This window comes from Nilaparvata lugens, chromosome 3, assembly GCF_014356525.2.
Source record: "Nilaparvata lugens isolate BPH chromosome 3, ASM1435652v1, whole genome shotgun sequence".
Classification (NCBI taxonomy): Eukaryota; Metazoa; Arthropoda; class Insecta; order Hemiptera; family Delphacidae; genus Nilaparvata; species Nilaparvata lugens.
Genome location: NC_052506.1, coordinates 21,920,759 through 21,937,791, shown reverse-complemented (window position 1 = coordinate 21,937,791; position 17,033 = coordinate 21,920,759). Strand labels below are relative to the sequence as shown.

Sequence of the window (17,033 nt, the reverse complement as noted above, 5' to 3'; positions counted from 1 at the left end):
TATTTTACGGAGTACACTGTAATATTTTTTGATTTATTACATTATAGATTGAAATTATCTAGGCCTACTCAACAAGCTAATGTTTTTAACATTTTTTCGCAACTCAGTAATACAGATATCGTAATTCGGTAAGCTGTCACCGTGCTTTTGCTAAGGTACCTAATAATGAATCGAGGTGAACTTATTTAACTAACGTTATACCTTTCTCTTTAGTATGCCATTGTTAAAGTATTCTCAAGATATTCATTAATAGGTTTTCAGTTATGCTTTTTTCTTTATTTTTGAGATTTATCATCTATTGTAGGTTAGGTTCATATTGATCGCCAACCCAAATACAATTGGTAGTAGCGTATTTATTTGACTGATTTCTCATTTGTACAATTATTCTTGAAGTATCTCGGTTTTTCTTTTCTATTAATTTAATCGTCCAGCCAAAGTTTATAAAAATTATAACCTTATAAGGCCTATAATTTTAGTCACTGTTATAGGCTGTACAGCGCATTCATATTATTCATATTTCCCCCTTCTTCGATTCAAAACATTTTTCGTCAAATTATTTATTCATTTGCTACTAAATTAGACTCAAAATAATTTATTTAGTCTACTTATTTTAAAGCTTTTTAAAAAATAGTTTACTTTCTTTTTTATTAGTTAGAATTGTAGAATATTTATTATTACTTATAGCATTACTTTAATTACTGACATCCATACTTTTAGTAATCTCACTATTTTTTTATAGAAGCCTTACAGCCTTGGTCGTCATTTGTCTTATCTGATATCAGACGTCCTCCTCAAACTCGTTCATGGTGTGGTATCATAGAGTAAAGATACTGTTTAATCCTAAATTATTTGTCTCTGGTTGTATGCCTTATGAAGAAGATGGTTCTTCAATACTCTCTGAAAGCTCACATTATACGTAGGCCTACTTGAATAATTGAAGTCGTTGCCTATTACTTGGGTCTCTAGATAGGCAGTATCCAAAAACGTTTATCACATAACTTACATTTTAAAAAATCTGCATGGATATTCATGTTGTGGAGGTGCTAGATTTGCAAAAATGGAACCCCTCTCTCAATTCCCCCAACGAGTAGAGTAGTCTTTCAATAAGTTTGTTCTTCACAATTGCGTAGAACCTGGAGTTTGGTTTGCCTTGTAACTGCTTGGGAAGGCTGTTGAAGAATTTTATAGCCTGTGTTGGGTAGCTGTTGCAAGCCCCAGCCATTCTGCTGCGAGGTATCTCCAATGAGGCAGCATTATCCCTGATCCCTGCACCTACGTAAAAGGTGCTTGTTGTACACCCTGCTGGCAAAGTTCTTGGCACTATAACTGAATTTTCTTTCAACTACAATAATTGTGATTAAAGCCGGATCCGGTACATCTTCAGAAGTGTTATTACGTTAATTTAGTCCATGATGTGGTGTTCCACACTCTGAAATAGAAACCACAGAAATTATACTTTCATCATCCATATCGTACTTTGTTCTTTATTCATCCATACAATAAGTACATCATCGAAATGATAGGGAGAGGAAAAATAAGGTAACCTTGTGCTATTCCTCTCTCAAATTTAGATATTGTTTTTGAAGGGACGGATTCAAGGATCCAAAGGTTCAAAGAACCCCACACGTCATCCGAAGCTTATTGTGTTCCCTTATTCTGTAACTCTTTAATAAACCCTCTATTCGAGGGTTTTGAAACTAATTGTTTATACTCATGACTAGCTTCAAGAAAAGTTATATTCTTATTATGTTGACACAACCTATCCGGCTCCGCTGGTCTTGGTGAAGATAAAGTGTATAAGTGTATAAGTATTATGTTAGTTAGGCAAACCAATACCTATGTCCTTTACAAGAACCAGGAGTTTTTCCCTTTACTAACATTCCATTCATCACCTGGTTGCAATACTTGTCGCAATCCAAAGTGATATGCTTGGCAGTCTCTTCAGACTGATTAGTCATCGTGACCTACGTGAGTTCCACTCCTGGCCTTCTTTGTCGGTCCTTCCGCTGAGGAAGGGGCGGCCAAGTTGCTTCTAGGGCGCCCGGCAACCCTTGACTCAGCCTCTTGACCCACATTTGTGCCTAGAGTTTCACTCATCTGTGGTATCTTGGGTTTTTCCTTTTTGGTCAAAGGCCTCACCTCCAAAGAAGTTTTGCCTGAATGGCCGCCATTTTTTGATCAGTGGTGAGATTTGGTCTCTCCACCCACAACTCGTGACCTACGTGAGTTCCACTCCTGGCCTTTTTGTAGGTCCTTCCGCTGAGAGAGGGGACGCCAAACTGCCTCTAGGGCGCCTGGCCACCCTCGACTCAGCCTCTTGACCCACATTTGTGTCTGGAGTTTCGCCCATCTCTGGTCTCTTGGGGGTTTCTTTTTGCCCCTCCGAAACTGCTCTGATGGGGCAGATCCCGTGGGTTTGAAGGCAAGGCAACTTCTGGAGTTGCCTTGAGGTCCATTTTAGTCCCTCCATGGATACTGTGAGTGAATTCTGGTTTTCAACACATTCTTGAGTACGATGATCGACTCGAAGCTCCCCCAACCCACAGGGGGCAAAAATTTAGTTAAGGTAACACATAGTCCCAAATAAGTTAAGTCTTGTAGCCTAGTTGTTCACTTTACAAATTATATTTTCACAACGTAGATTTTTTAATTTAGATGCTTCAAAACCAAATATAAAAGAATTATTTCACATTATTACTATAATAGGAATATTCACATATTAAAGAAATAATTTTTCAGGATCAAAAATCAAACTTGAATATTTTGAAACGAGACTCAGGAATATTATAAGCTCCTTGCATGAGCAGGAATACCAGCCTGCAGAAGGCAGCCTTAATGTGGTCACACCATAGAAAAAAAATAGCACAAGAAGACATTCGATGCTGTAGGACGCTCATTTACCAAATTCCACTGTTAGCTCAAGCCAATAGTCCTAGTAGATCTTTTTCGTTGAGCTATGTGACGCTGGTAGTCTCATATTGTGCCGTTTTTACACTACCACCAGGTCAAAACAGTAATAACAGACAATAGTCGACAGTAATCGACTTGAGTTAACAAAAGTCGGCTTGAAATTTGGAACATAGACGACCTATACTATGGTATATCTTCTTATGCTATCTTTTCTCTATGGTCACACCAAGGCAGCTTCCTAACCGGGACAAACCGCAACAGTTTCACGGCCACCGGCGGCCATCTCCATCCATTCTCATTACTAATGCCAAAAGACATAAGGCGTTTTCAGATGAGTCGGCAGAGCAGGAAGCTCTCCGAATCGCTGATTATCAGCTGATTTCCGAACGACAACCCATCGGAAAGCGTACTATCCTGTCGACTGGAAAATACCTCGTTTGGTTTAGCCCCTATGATTGACTCGTTTTAAGATGAAGGTGGTTTGCAGAGAACCACTCCAAGGCAAACTCCCTGGTCTCCAACATAATGATTACGATAGCAGCTCTCAGTGGTCCAATCTCACATCATCAAAGATGGTACGGTCATCTGCATAACAGGCAACACTTCTATCATACACACAGCCATACTTTAGTTTAGAGTCGGAATGTCAGAAAGTCTTAATCATGCAGAGTGCAGAGTATTCCGCTTAATCACCTGTTGTGTTCACCTTGATCACTTTTCCGGTCAAATGGAATAATGACAGTCTACAGATAGTACTTATATTTGAGCGTTGTCCATGTAAAATCGAATTTATATAAAGAGAAAACGAGGAGTTTTTGTCACAGTGTCACAGCTGAAACACCAGAAATGGTTGCATATTTGATTTGTCTTTTTGCTGGTTGTCCTAAACCAAAGACCTTATTTCCTATTTTGGCACTGAAAAAATTCAAAAAGATACCAAGACAGATGAAAGCTTTTAGTGCTTAGAAATTCATATGGAAAATCAAGCGTTTTCTACCAAGAAAATGCTATCTAAGAATAGTTTTTTGAATTAACTGGACGACATGCGATCATCAAGTTTTATTGTTGACCAATTGTTTCAGTTCAAAGTGCAACATTTTATTTTTAACGCAACCATCCGGCATTTTTTATACTTGTTATTTTTATATTTTATATACTTGTAATTCACTTTAGTTTGATTAATCAATGTCGTCATGAGTGCTATTTGGGCTTTACCTGTTGTACTTACACATGTAAAATTTAATAAATTGAATAATTCGTCTCGGTGTAGAATAAGGGTTTGAAATTTTGTTTATAGCCCTGAGGTACTCCACAGTCAAAACAATTTATGATCTGAGAAATCCTGATATGTTCCAAGCAATTGAAAATGTTCTTCAAAATACCTACATTTATAGGGCTGCTAACCTTGGTTTTTGTAAAATTTAATGATAATTTGGTTTAATTTAAAGTCGTTCGTTGGTTTATTGCCGTTCGTTTTTCAAAATTGTTAATCTGAGGATAAATACTATATTTTATACTCAATTGAATCTTATTATTGATATTTATTTTATGTATTGCCTCGTGTCAGATTGAAGTTAAAACATAGGTAAGAAATATATGTGGGGTACACAATTGATTGTATTTCATACATGTGGCTCACAATATCGGAGAATAACCCACTTAATTCATTTGTTCCGCTTCAAGAAACAATAAAAGATATATTTATTTATAAATGTATTTATGATTTCAACTGCACAATCGCTACTATCATATAGAAGATAAATATAATATTATTGTTGTCCCACATTATAAGGTGTAAGATTTTATTACTGCATGAGTTTGAAACACATTTATAATAATTGTTATAAATATTGAAAGGCGTCAACCGAATATTTTTGATTTGAGAAATTTTAAAATTAAAGATACAATTTCATTTCTTCAGTCTTTTCCCTTTACTACCATAAAGAGTTTGGTGAACTTTAAATGCAAAGTAGACTTCTATATCTATTTGCATTTTCACTTTGAAGCAATGCCAATTAATCAAATTCTCGTGTGAATGGTACGGATATTTTGAGAATGTCAAGTTGAAAGACCTCGAATCAATGCATGTAAATGACAGGAGTAATTGAAATTAGGAAGAGCAAGGATTGTCTTAGCACTATCAGAGACGAAATTCCATCAGAATGCTGTCAAATGCATTTCATTGCAAGGATGGAAATTTTAGTCTTCTAATAGAATAGCTATCAGATTTACAAAATAGACCTACATTATGACAGATTTTCCATACGTGTTTGTTAGCAATCGTATGATTCATCTAATATTGCTTATTATCATTTTGCTGTTGTTAGAATCGGTTTAGGGAGTATGAGTTCTCATTGTCAGATTTTACATTCCATTTTTAATATCTCTTTCTTCTGGTTTGTATTTATTTATAGTGGAGCAATTCACTTTAATCTTTGAGCATTCGCTTAATAACACCAAGGCTTCCCATTCAACTAATGCTCAAAGTTTATTGTGAATCTCTCTATATAACATTCTTTTTCAACTCGGATTTTCTCTCATCTCCACAAATTCGTTACAGTGTATCAATTTACAGTAAAAACAATAATTTGAATGTTAATCTGAGATTCATGTTTCATTTACAAAGTAAGTATTACTAGGTATTCCTCTTTTTATAACGAAGAGCTATAGTCAACTATTGTACGTTTCTTAGATGATATCTATTTTTGTTTTCTGATAATGTTCCAATAACTGTTGACATCAAATTGGATATACGTTACTCAGAGTGGATGTATAGAATCTATACACATCTGTTGTGCTTTAAACATTTTCTCCATAGCTGATGAAAGTAATGGAAATGATTGGATAGTGCTGCCATAATCAAGGGAATGTATATGACATATCCGAATCTAATTGGTGATGCTTGTCACATCCAGTTGACAGGATTTGAATATTTAGGAGCTGTCGAACCACTTCCGATTTTCGAACTTTGCAATTTCCTATTGCTCGTTTCACAATCAGCCATTGTCCGTGTTCATAATTTTAGATGAAGATTCTTTGAAATTCTATAAAGTTTCAATTAATATTTATCTACACATGAGTCTGAAAAGTGGCGCTTATATGGGATTTTACACTTTTATTTCATTGATGATTTTATCAACACTGTAATTATTTCACAATGTTTTTATGTTTATGGTTGAAAAATGGTATCTGAAATAGTAAACCAGCTTTCACTGCAGAATTATTACTCGGTTGCATTTACTAAGAACTCAACTATAAGATATGCTGAAGATTTAATTGAAACATTTAAGATTATCATATCTGAGGTCCTCATTCTCCAATAAATCCTCTGATCTCAACAATATATTGAAATAGATGAATGAATAAATTTAATAATCAAATTTACATAATGTTCTACGAGTTGCTGAGTCATTTAAACCCAAACTTAATAAACTACTTTTTAATACGTTTTTGTTGTAATAATACCTCGAAAATATCTGTTTTGAAAGTATACGAAATTGAATTTGACAAACCTTAGCTCTGCAACTCCAGTCATTGAATTTTGAAATTCCTTAGTTTTACTCACAAAATAATTGATTATAAAATACTCTTGATATCTGTATTTGATTGTTCATGATTCTTCATCAAATTTAGTGGGGGTAATTTTCCTAAATTATTTTAATGGATGTTAACAATCCTTTCTTAGAAGATACTCGCTGAAGGCCGAATCACAAAGTCATTCTATAACTCATTTGGTCAACAATAAATTAAGTTTGAATCAATATGTTTAACATCAATCATAATCAGTGGCGGCTCCAGGGGGGCGGGGTCGCATAGGGGCCATTATTATATATTTATTACTAGACTTATTTTATTTTGGTAATGGTACTGTTTATAAAAATTGGGAGAAACAATTTTGAGCCAAGCCTGTTGCTTTCTCCCAGTAATTGCTATATAATTTCTAATTGTATTGATGAATGAAATAATGCGAGAGGCTTGGATTGATAATTGAAATAATACGAGAGTTTTGAATTGGGGAATGATGTATTATTTTTCATGGAGTGTTGAATATCTTATTACTTATTAGTGTTTTTCGTCATGAGCAGTCGTTTGTGTTGAAGCGATGTCTCTAATTTTGAATATTTTTACTGGCAATGACCTTAACGGAATGGAATGGTGCACATTTGTGATGTGATGTGATCGGTTCGTCACCGACGTATGGACAAAATGGAGTCGGGAGGGTTGGTGCCAGCAGATATAAATAGTCATCTCTTGTCCTAGAGGCGTTTTAATAGAAGGATTAACATTTTCGCCGCGTTGATGCTTCTTGGTTGTTTGTCAGTTCATTTCGGCTGCCATCGATTTCTGTTCACCTGCTCAGCTCAGTTCTGCTCTCTTCTCTTCATTCAATTTTCTATTTATTGTGGCTCATTTCCTCCATACTTTTGGAACTCCAAGTAGATTACCTCATCTGTGACGCGTGCACCTCACAAATGCTGTGCATTTGCCAGATTCTATTAATATGTATAGATATTTTTGTTGACGGTGTGCTTTGCTGTGAAGATGTACGTTCTTAGGAGCCGATTATCATAGATTACGATAAAAAACATTGGACTGTGACGTTGTGAGTTAAATTCCAGTAAAATAAATACTATTTCAGATATAGTTTCATGTAATGCAGCTTCATTTAAAATTTTAAAAATGTCTGTTCCAATGTGCTTTTGCTACAATGCTCATGTGCATTTTGTGTGATGATTAATCATGACCTAAAAATGTAAAAATAAATCTATCGTCACTTGTTCAGTAATTAAGTTTTTTAGACTCTTCTGTGAATCCTTCAAACATAGACTCTTCCAATATGCTCATAATTTGGAACTGATCACTTTAAAAATCGATTTTGCCAAACTGATGTTCGGTCTTTTTAAACCTGTGCTTTTCTCCTAATCTTAGTTTGGTTCTATAACTCACCTCCAAAAAAATTACGTAGAATATAATAAATAACTAATGTGTTATTTGATTTACAAAGCTGCTCGTTTTTATTCAAGGATTGATTATTATTTTGCTTAACTTTGTATTATGTATTATTTTTGATATTATGGCGAAATAAAATTTCATTTTTCACTGAATTCTCTCTTCCAATCGCCAATTCATAGTTATTGAATTGGTTTTCTCGATTATTTTCTGTTAGAAAAGTGAAAGTGAGTTATAAATAGTGTGATTAATTTTTTGGCCTCAAAATTTTATTTTTTTTAAAGTTTGTACATTTTAATTGTTTGTAATGGATTTAATTTATTTTAGAGTATTTTTCTAATTCAAAATCAAAAAGTGTTGTACAAGTTAGTTTGGATTGTAGATTGGAGTAGGCCTATGACTCAAAAATTCGAATGTGTCATAACCTAGATACATTTGGACTGTTGTATAAAATAGGTTGAAAAATACAATTTGAAGGAATCAGAAGCAGTTTTTAAAATTTTAAATACTGTTGAAAACAGATGTAGATTTTATATACTTCTATAAGCGTAGGTATTAGAGCTATTGTGACCTAGTTAGCATACTCATATACTAATGCAATAATCATTTATGTTTCCCAGTCAATTCGCATTCTTTCTTTGTTGAAGCCAAATTACGTGTCTCAGAGTATTTCAATCTCTGGATCTTTAATTCGGTTGATGGCTATCTAGGAATCTTTGGGTGGAATCTGTATTTATATAGTGAGATCCACGTTGCAATGGCAGTGGAAAAAAAGGAGGACAGCGTTGCCAATTCTCTGCATTGTCACTCACTGCCTTTATAGAGTATAGCTGATGCCGGTATATCCAATGACGTAATTTTAACTGTTCATTCTTGTTTAAAATAATCAATTAGATTTTATTTGTCAAGAAAAAATATTTTCCAATGATTAAGTGATAAATTTTCATAATTGATATTAAATATTTTGATAATTGTACATTGTTAAAAACCGATCTGGCAAATGTTGCGTAGCTATAAAAGGTAGCGCTATCTGCTTTGTCGAATGATAGACAAGGCTAGCAACACCAAATACAATGGCCTACTGTCATAGGCCGATTGAATACAAACTAGAATCTAGTTACTAGTAACTAGTAATTAGTTCTAATAATTATAGAAATATGATTATACAGCTGAATCGAATACTAGCATTTGCTTGAAAATTACTTAGCACTAGCAATTGCTAGTTTTATTCAATTGACTTCAATAACGTGAACCTCTCAAAAATAGGTGTACCATTTCTGTACATGGGAACATCCCGTCTAACACATGTTCCCAATACGACCATACTTGAATGATGAAATTTCGTGAATGAATAAATTGTAACAATTTGTGTGTTTGAGGTGAAGACCGGCTACGCCAATTGGAAGCTCTGTTCTTGGGCGGGCCCATCCAGGGCAAGGGCCAATGCTTCAGCATCGAAACTCTGCTCGACATCCTACTAGTACTCTACGACGAGTGCTGCAACTCTTCCCTACGTCGAGAGAAGACTGTTTCAGACTTCATACAGTTTGGTGAGCTCCTCAACACCGAATGATTGCTCATAAAAATATTCGAAAATCTAGCTAACTGAGATAATCATGGCAGTCTTACCAAAGTATTAGAATAATCCATGCGCCAAAAAATAAATAATCATGTGTGCGAGATATTTATTTATTAACCTACAATAAGTACAAACACTTGTGGGAAGGATCAACAGGCTCAAGCCCAAAACTGTTCTTATTCCAATTTAAACAACACACAGTCCAAAAATAATGGATGAGCAGTCTAGTCAACAGTGTGCAGCTGTATCTTGACAAATTATTATCAAGTTACAAGCATTTGAAATACTTTGAGAAACAGAAACTCAATTGGCTTTTTGCTACTGCTGTGTTATTGAAACTTTTTATTAGTTGGTCATTAGATTGTCTGTCTTCGAGCTATTTAGGTTTAAGGGTTGTATTTGCAAACGTTTTATAATAACGTTATTAGCTAAGCACGCTTTCGTGAATGATGTAGATTCTAATATCTGTTCAGCGATTAATATTAGTTTTTTGAAAGACCAAGCGTCCTACGCTTAGAAAGCTATCACAAATCGTTTATGAATACGGCTGTTTCTTCCCTTTTAAGTAGGGTATATACCCCAATCATTGTTATTATGAGATGTACATGCAACCATGAATTTAAAGAAAACCAAAATTTTGTGTTCATGGTGAATGCTTCACGTGTTAAATGAGCTCATGCTTAGTATTTCGCTGTATAAATTCTTTTTGAAGGTACCTCCCATTATTCTTCAATAGAGATTGATAAATAATCAGAGAAATCGGATCAATCTTGTTAGCTACATACATTTAAATTGATCTAAGAATTTATTCTTTAGACTATATAATCAGGTTAGGCTAGTAAGTTTTGAATTCGACTCTTTGTGAAACAATCAATCTACTATCTTGAGCAGGCAGGTCACACACAAATCAAATCTGAAAACTACTTATCTAAACTCTAAAGTGTCTTATTGCTGGCGTTGCATTATCGTTAAAAGAACTCCATAAATATAAAAATACAGTATTCTCAGGTCTAGTGAATGAGTGATTTAGAATTATTGCAGAGTGCAATTTTTTCAATCAATGCTTTTTCGAGTTTTAATATTTTTATGTTTATTTTACAGCCAAACCTGTAGCAACATGCGTCAAAAGTCTTCGTTTAACTCGAGAAGACTTCGAGATAATAAAAGTTATTGGTCGAGGAGCATTTGGAGAAGTATGTGTTGTGAAAATGAAAAACACCGACAAGGTGTTTGCAATGAAAATCCTCAACAAATGGGAAATGCTCAAAAGAGCAGAAACCGCTTGCTTTCAGGTAGGTTCCGAACCGCAAATACTTCGATTGATTATCCAAATTTATCATAGTTTATTCCAATTTATCATTCAGTTTACTTCGTGTAATACTTAGTACATGACTTGTAGGGTGAAGTCTTAATCGTATTCGTATGATATTTAGTCCTCAACTATATTTTTTCAGTCATAAACAATCATACGGTAAATTTTTCTTACCGTACTGGTGACGTAATGCACTATTTCATCCAGAAATACAGTTTTAGATTATCATGAAACACAGAAAATTTGTCTGTTTTCGACAAACGTCCACGTCAAATTTTATCCAAGTGAGCAATATTCAAAAGTAGTTTTAGATTATTATGAAGCACAGAAAATTTGTCTGTCACGTCTCTGTTCAAAGCCATCATCACCTAATCTCTCCACTTATTCGTCTCAGACTGAAGTATGCACCGTCTAGGAAACACATCTATGAATCACATAGAAGATACTACCTACATAGAGAAGAAATTATATGGTTTGCAATTCAATACTCAGCATTTGTTTTATATTCGAAAGTTGATCTGTATATTTAAACTAGGATTGCTCCTAGCTATACCTAGGTGTATAAGCCTAAAACCTTTGATTCATGCCAAACCACATTTGCTTATTTTTATATCTCCAATTATATTTAATTTGTTAGTCAAAGTTATTGGTTTTTGTAGTTTGACTATGCCAATCATAACATTTCTAGGAAATGGCAGTGAATTTTTCTCGCCGTTTCGAACAGTGCATCCATTCAAACAAATTTGTTTATATTGCTGAAATAGAGACACTTTTATTTCCTTGAGTAAAATAGAAAAAATCCTTGACTTACAGGAAGAAAGAGATGTTCTTGTCTATGGAGACAGAAGGTGGATTACAAATCTTCATTATGCCTTTCAAGACGAAAACAACCTGGTAAGTTTCAGTGCACTTCTTTCTAAACCTATTCCAGCTTTTTTGTGATATTAAGCAATGTCATATCTCACTTAACAACAACAACAAATACTCATACTCTGAGTGAACTAATTGTGAAATAAATCCAACTGGCTATTAATTTCATGCTATGAAAATGAATTTGAATTCAAAACTACCCGGAAATCAAACTTGAATTTATTAGGAAAATGATTTTGAATTATCATTAGAAAAGTACTGTCAAATACAAAAATAATTGTTTTACTTATATTTTTAAAATCGTAGTAGACCAAAACGAATTTATTAGTAGAAGCGAAATACTTCTAGAATTAGTTGATATTTTATTTACGACTCACAAATTTATACAACATGAATTTAATAGTTCTAGTTTAGTAATTCTAATTTAATTGAAAAAAGGCCTCTCCTTTCGGAGGTAATTGAATGTTGGTATCATATTATTTAGCAATTGAGCAAGCTTCAATGAAAAGGAGGTACAGCTGTATCTTCTCAATGTTCCATTGCACTGAAATCAGGAATAATTCAGAGAAGTTATTGAGAAGTTATCTATTCTTGGAAGCCAGTCTCACTAATTCATCTCATTTGAGTAGGCTATTTGATTTGTACAATTCATCATCCTATTAGAATCTGCATATTATTAGAAAACCAATGAGATTTCTTGAATCTGTTTTTGAAACGTTACAGTATCTTGTGATGGATTACTACTGCGGCGGTGATCTTCTAACACTCCTCAGCAAATTCGAGGATAGGTTACCAGAAGATATGGCACGCTTCTACATAGCTGAAATGATTCTAGCTATTAGCTCAATACACAATTTACGCTATGTACATAGGTGAGTGGCAGAAATCAATAATTTCAAATGTCTTGATACAATTTAAATAATATCAGTATATGTATTTCATGTCCAACTTATGATGATAATTGAAACTAAATCTGTTCAATGAAGGCCTCTCGACTATTTTCATTCATAGAACTATTTTAGTCAGAATCCTCTATCTTATCAGAATCGTTTTTAAAAACAGAAAATTGGAAACTATGTTATAAACTAGAAGTAACACATGATTTCTGGTATATTTTTCTCTAATTTCGAATATAATGAAATAGCTATTTATGTATTAAGAGCGTAATGCGCGACTTTATCGCTCGCGCAAAACAGTTATCACGCGACGCTAAGCGGAGCGTGATAATTTTGCAAGAGCGATAAAGAAGCATTACGCGCGAATTACATACAAAATTTTTCTACAACTGCACAAACCTATTAAATCACTTATATCTGGCGGAGTTTATAATAATTCGTCTACACTGATATCCATGGAGTGATCCGTGGTCTAGTGGATAGAGTGCTTGCGTAGCAGCATAGAGATCCCGGGTTCGAACCCTCTCATTACCAAAAGTTTTTGAACCAGATCACTCCCGTGTTATCGGATGGGCACGTTAAACTGTCGGTTCCGGCTGAAGTATGACAGTCGTGAGGCCCATTGACGGCTTAAATTATATATTCAGGCGGTGGGACCTTCCCGAAAGGGACTCCCACCAACAAAAGCCATACGAATTAACTTTACTGATATCCATCATGGCTGTAGAATCGGTACAATTACCGACTTTTTAGGTTAAGATTTGACCGAGAGTGGTTTGTCTTTTGGCGAGCTGCTTATCATCAGCTGATTAGCGAGCGTAAAGAAACTCTTCTGCGCATGCGCGAATGATTTGCAAGCGTAAAGAAAATCTACTGCGCATGCGCAGATGGTTAACGAGCGAAAAAATAGATTCTCCTCAAAAATAAGCTGTTTTACGAGGAGAATTGAGTATGTAAATTCTTTCTTTACGCGCAGTTGTAGAAAAAATCTTTATTATGGATGGGGTTATGACTTTTAAATCCTCTCTACCACTCAACCTATAATTATCATTGCATGCATAGGCCTATTACTGTATGTCACAGCATCATAGTGACTTGAGATAATGTTCTGAAGAGTACCCTACTGAACCACCTTCACAATTTTTTGCTAATAAGTGCCTCTTAATCGATTATATTCTTACCGTTGGCTTTGTTAATTTTGCAGAGATATTAAGCCCGACAACGTATTATTAGATGCAAATGGTCATATCCGCTTGGCTGATTTCGGTTCCTGTTTGAAGTTGTTCGAAGATGGAACTGTTCAGAGCAATGTAGCTGTTGGAACACCCGATTATATATCCCCTGAAATATTAAGAGTGAGTATTTTCTCCTTTTCTCATTTTCAATCCGTATTGATTTCAACTTCATATTTGATAATAATAAACCTGTGAATGACTTATATTACAATTCATTATATTGATATTTTCTATAAATTTTGTGTAAAATTAACTCTTGTTTGATTACACTTTTTTATTTTTCAAGGCAATGGAGGATGGTCAAGGAAGATATGGGCCTGAATGTGATTGGTGGTCTCTAGGTGTCTGTATGTATGAAATGCTATATGGAGAAACGCCTTTTTACGCCGAATCGTTAGTGGAAACTTATGGAAAAATTATGAATCATAAGGTGAGTTTTAAGAGTAATGTTATCACCCCAAGTAGAACAAGTTGATTTCTTTTTTTACTACTACTAAAACATTTGAATGTTCGAGTATTTCATATTACATTAATATAATACTTGCAACAGAACTCTTCTGTTGTATTTATTATTTTATCTCTATGTTGATTCTATGTTGTACGCGTAAACTCGTTTTCTAAAGTCAGCAGGTCACCTTGGTTATCCAGCGAAATTCTAGAATCGTGTTCTGTGATAGCAGTATAGCATTCGTTCATGATTGTTGTACTTTAATACTAAGAATAATCACAATTAATTTCCGATTGTTTTAAGCTGTAAGCTGTGAAATTTATAAGTTCACTAGTTGCTTTTAACTAGATTTTTTATCAAACAATATGATGACGTGAGAACACTATACGGGTATTGTTTCAACTTGACTGCTCTAATTTGAACATTTGGATCTTCTTTGGGAAATTTAGTTTCGAATTACGAAGTTAAACATTTTATTGGTGCTGCACGCAACTATTTTGAAATACATAATGAAAACATACATTTGATATTCCCTTGTAATTTAAATTGAAGTAGTTCTTATTTTATCCTTAGCCTAACCTAGTATGTTTGTAAGACAAAGAGTATTCTAAAATTCAAGTTGTTAGAAGAAAACTTTGGTCTTCCGAGGAAGTTTATAATCAAATCAAGTTTTATTGTTCACTTCGGTGAATACACATTAAATACTCATAGTAGGCTACATTGAAAAGCAGAAAAATACAAAATAAAAATATTCCAGAAAAATGTATAACATACTTAGTATAATATTATTATTATTCAACAGCAATGAACTAACAGAAGTTATTAATCTACAATAATACTTGAATAATCAAATGCTTCTTAACAACACCGCAACAATAATTAATTCTGCACAAAGCTTACTTTTCTATTATTGAGGAAATATACCATCATGCATGATAAAAATAATCATGTAAACAATTACTGCTCACAAAGTGCTTCATGAAGCCCTTGACCGTGTACAGGAGTTGAGGCTTAATTGGGAAGCGATATAAGATAAGAAATAAGCCTACACACACACACACACATTCAATCACCATCATCAAGTAGTTTCATTGATTGATTGAAGCATTTCCTCTCTTCAAATATACTTTCAATATAAGTATCCTTACATAGTTTCAAAGTGTCCTATATTTAAATTGAGTTCTCACATCATATTAAATTATTGTAATTTAAATTTTATTTCTTTTATATTATTATATTTTTCTCATTTCAATCAATTCCAAAAATTCAGATATAATTTCTTTGTTGCAGAATTGTTTCGATTTTCCTTCGGAAGCAGGGTATGAAGTATCTGATGAAGCCAAAGACTTGATGAAGAGACTGATTTGTGGTGCAGAATTGAGGTTGGGGCAGAACGGTGTTGATGAGTTCAAGGTAATTTCATTCATAGTTCTATTTTCATTCATAGGCTATTCCATTCATAGCTTTATTTCCATTCATAGGTAACTTTATTCATTAATAGTCAATAGATTAGGCTATTCTCAATTTGTCAGCATGCATAAGCAATCAATAGCTATCACAAAATAATATTGAACTAATTTGAAAATAATCCAGATCATTAAACATTGGAATAAGGATCTATAATTTGATATGTATACTATTCAGCTATAGTGAGGTCCATTCTACAAAGCAGATAGCGCTATCCTTTTCTAGCTCTGCCAGATAGTTTTAACAATGTAGAGTTATAATGAGCCTAATTAACAACATTTTTTTCCTAATTAAGAAATGCATTATTAAATCATTGAAAATGATTTTATTCTTTACGAATAAAATATACGGTAATTGATTACTTTGAACAAGAATGCACAGTTAATACATCAGATTTAACGGTATCAGCTAAATATAATTATAAACTTTAGAAATATAAAAAATATAATTGATTACTTTAAACAAGAATGCACAGTTAATATTACATGAGATATACCGGTATCAGCTATCCTCTATAGAAGGCAGTGGCATGGCAGGGAGTCGGCAACGCTGTTCTATCTTTCTCTACTATAATCATAACGTGGACCTCACCAAAGGCCTATAAATACATTAGGGTGTGGTAACATTGAATGAGTATATGTGCAAGTGCACGTCAGATCAAGCATGAGCCGAAAAACAAAATTCGAAAAGTGCAATAATTGAAACTCGTTGTCACTTGCATATATTTGCTCACACTGAATGCAACCAGCAAGAGCAAGCGTTCAGTGTGAGTATTCCTATTGATCTTTCCAGAATTTGTTTCTCATCTACACGTTTGGTCATACATAACCATTCTTGCATTTGTACGTATACGCATTCAATGTGATCACACCCTTATTGTGCTGTAGTATACCATTCAAATGTCAATTTCGACTTACTTTGTGAGTGAATGGTGAGAATTGTTTCTATATTGTATATCATAATTTTGTCAACTCGATTAACAATTATTGCAGAATCATCCGTGGTTTGTTGGGTTGGATTGGAGCATACTGCGAGATAGTACGGCGCCCTACATTCCGGAGGTGAGCTCTCCGACTGACACGTCCAACTTCGATGTGGACGACACCGACATCCGAGCGTCGGACGCGCTTCCACCGACTGCCAACACCGCCTTCTCCGGGCTGCATCTGCCATTTGTCGGATTCACGTTCACTCAAAGCAGGCAAGTGCATTCTCCAATCAGTCAAGTCACTATGCGCGTAGTCTCTACTAAGTAATGCTTGGTTGCTTCTACTAATTTCTGTGTTGCTCCCAACAACTGTACTAGTAGTTCTGCGAACAGTAGACCTCGCTCATGAATACAACTTTCAATCTAATGAGAAGAGCC

General features: G+C 34.3%; 1 protein-coding gene across 1 annotated transcript in view; it reads left to right on the top strand.

Annotated features, from left to right (window-relative positions):
* Positions 1–3,126: 3,126 nt before the first annotated feature.
* Positions 3,127–17,033, top strand: part of LOC111064389 (serine/threonine-protein kinase Genghis Khan) — a 65,257-nt gene continuing 51,350 nt past the window's right edge. Inside the window, exons 1-9 of the mRNA XM_039422739.1 lie at positions 3,127–3,316; positions 9,240–9,410; positions 10,541–10,731; positions 11,565–11,645; positions 12,345–12,493; positions 13,722–13,872; positions 14,039–14,182; positions 15,491–15,613; positions 16,660–16,868. Of these exons, the coding sequence (XP_039278673.1) occupies positions 3,127–3,316; positions 9,240–9,410; positions 10,541–10,731; positions 11,565–11,645; positions 12,345–12,493; positions 13,722–13,872; positions 14,039–14,182; positions 15,491–15,613; positions 16,660–16,868 (1,409 nt within the window). The remainder of the gene's footprint in view (positions 3,317–9,239; positions 9,411–10,540; positions 10,732–11,564; positions 11,646–12,344; positions 12,494–13,721; positions 13,873–14,038; positions 14,183–15,490; positions 15,614–16,659; positions 16,869–17,033) is intronic.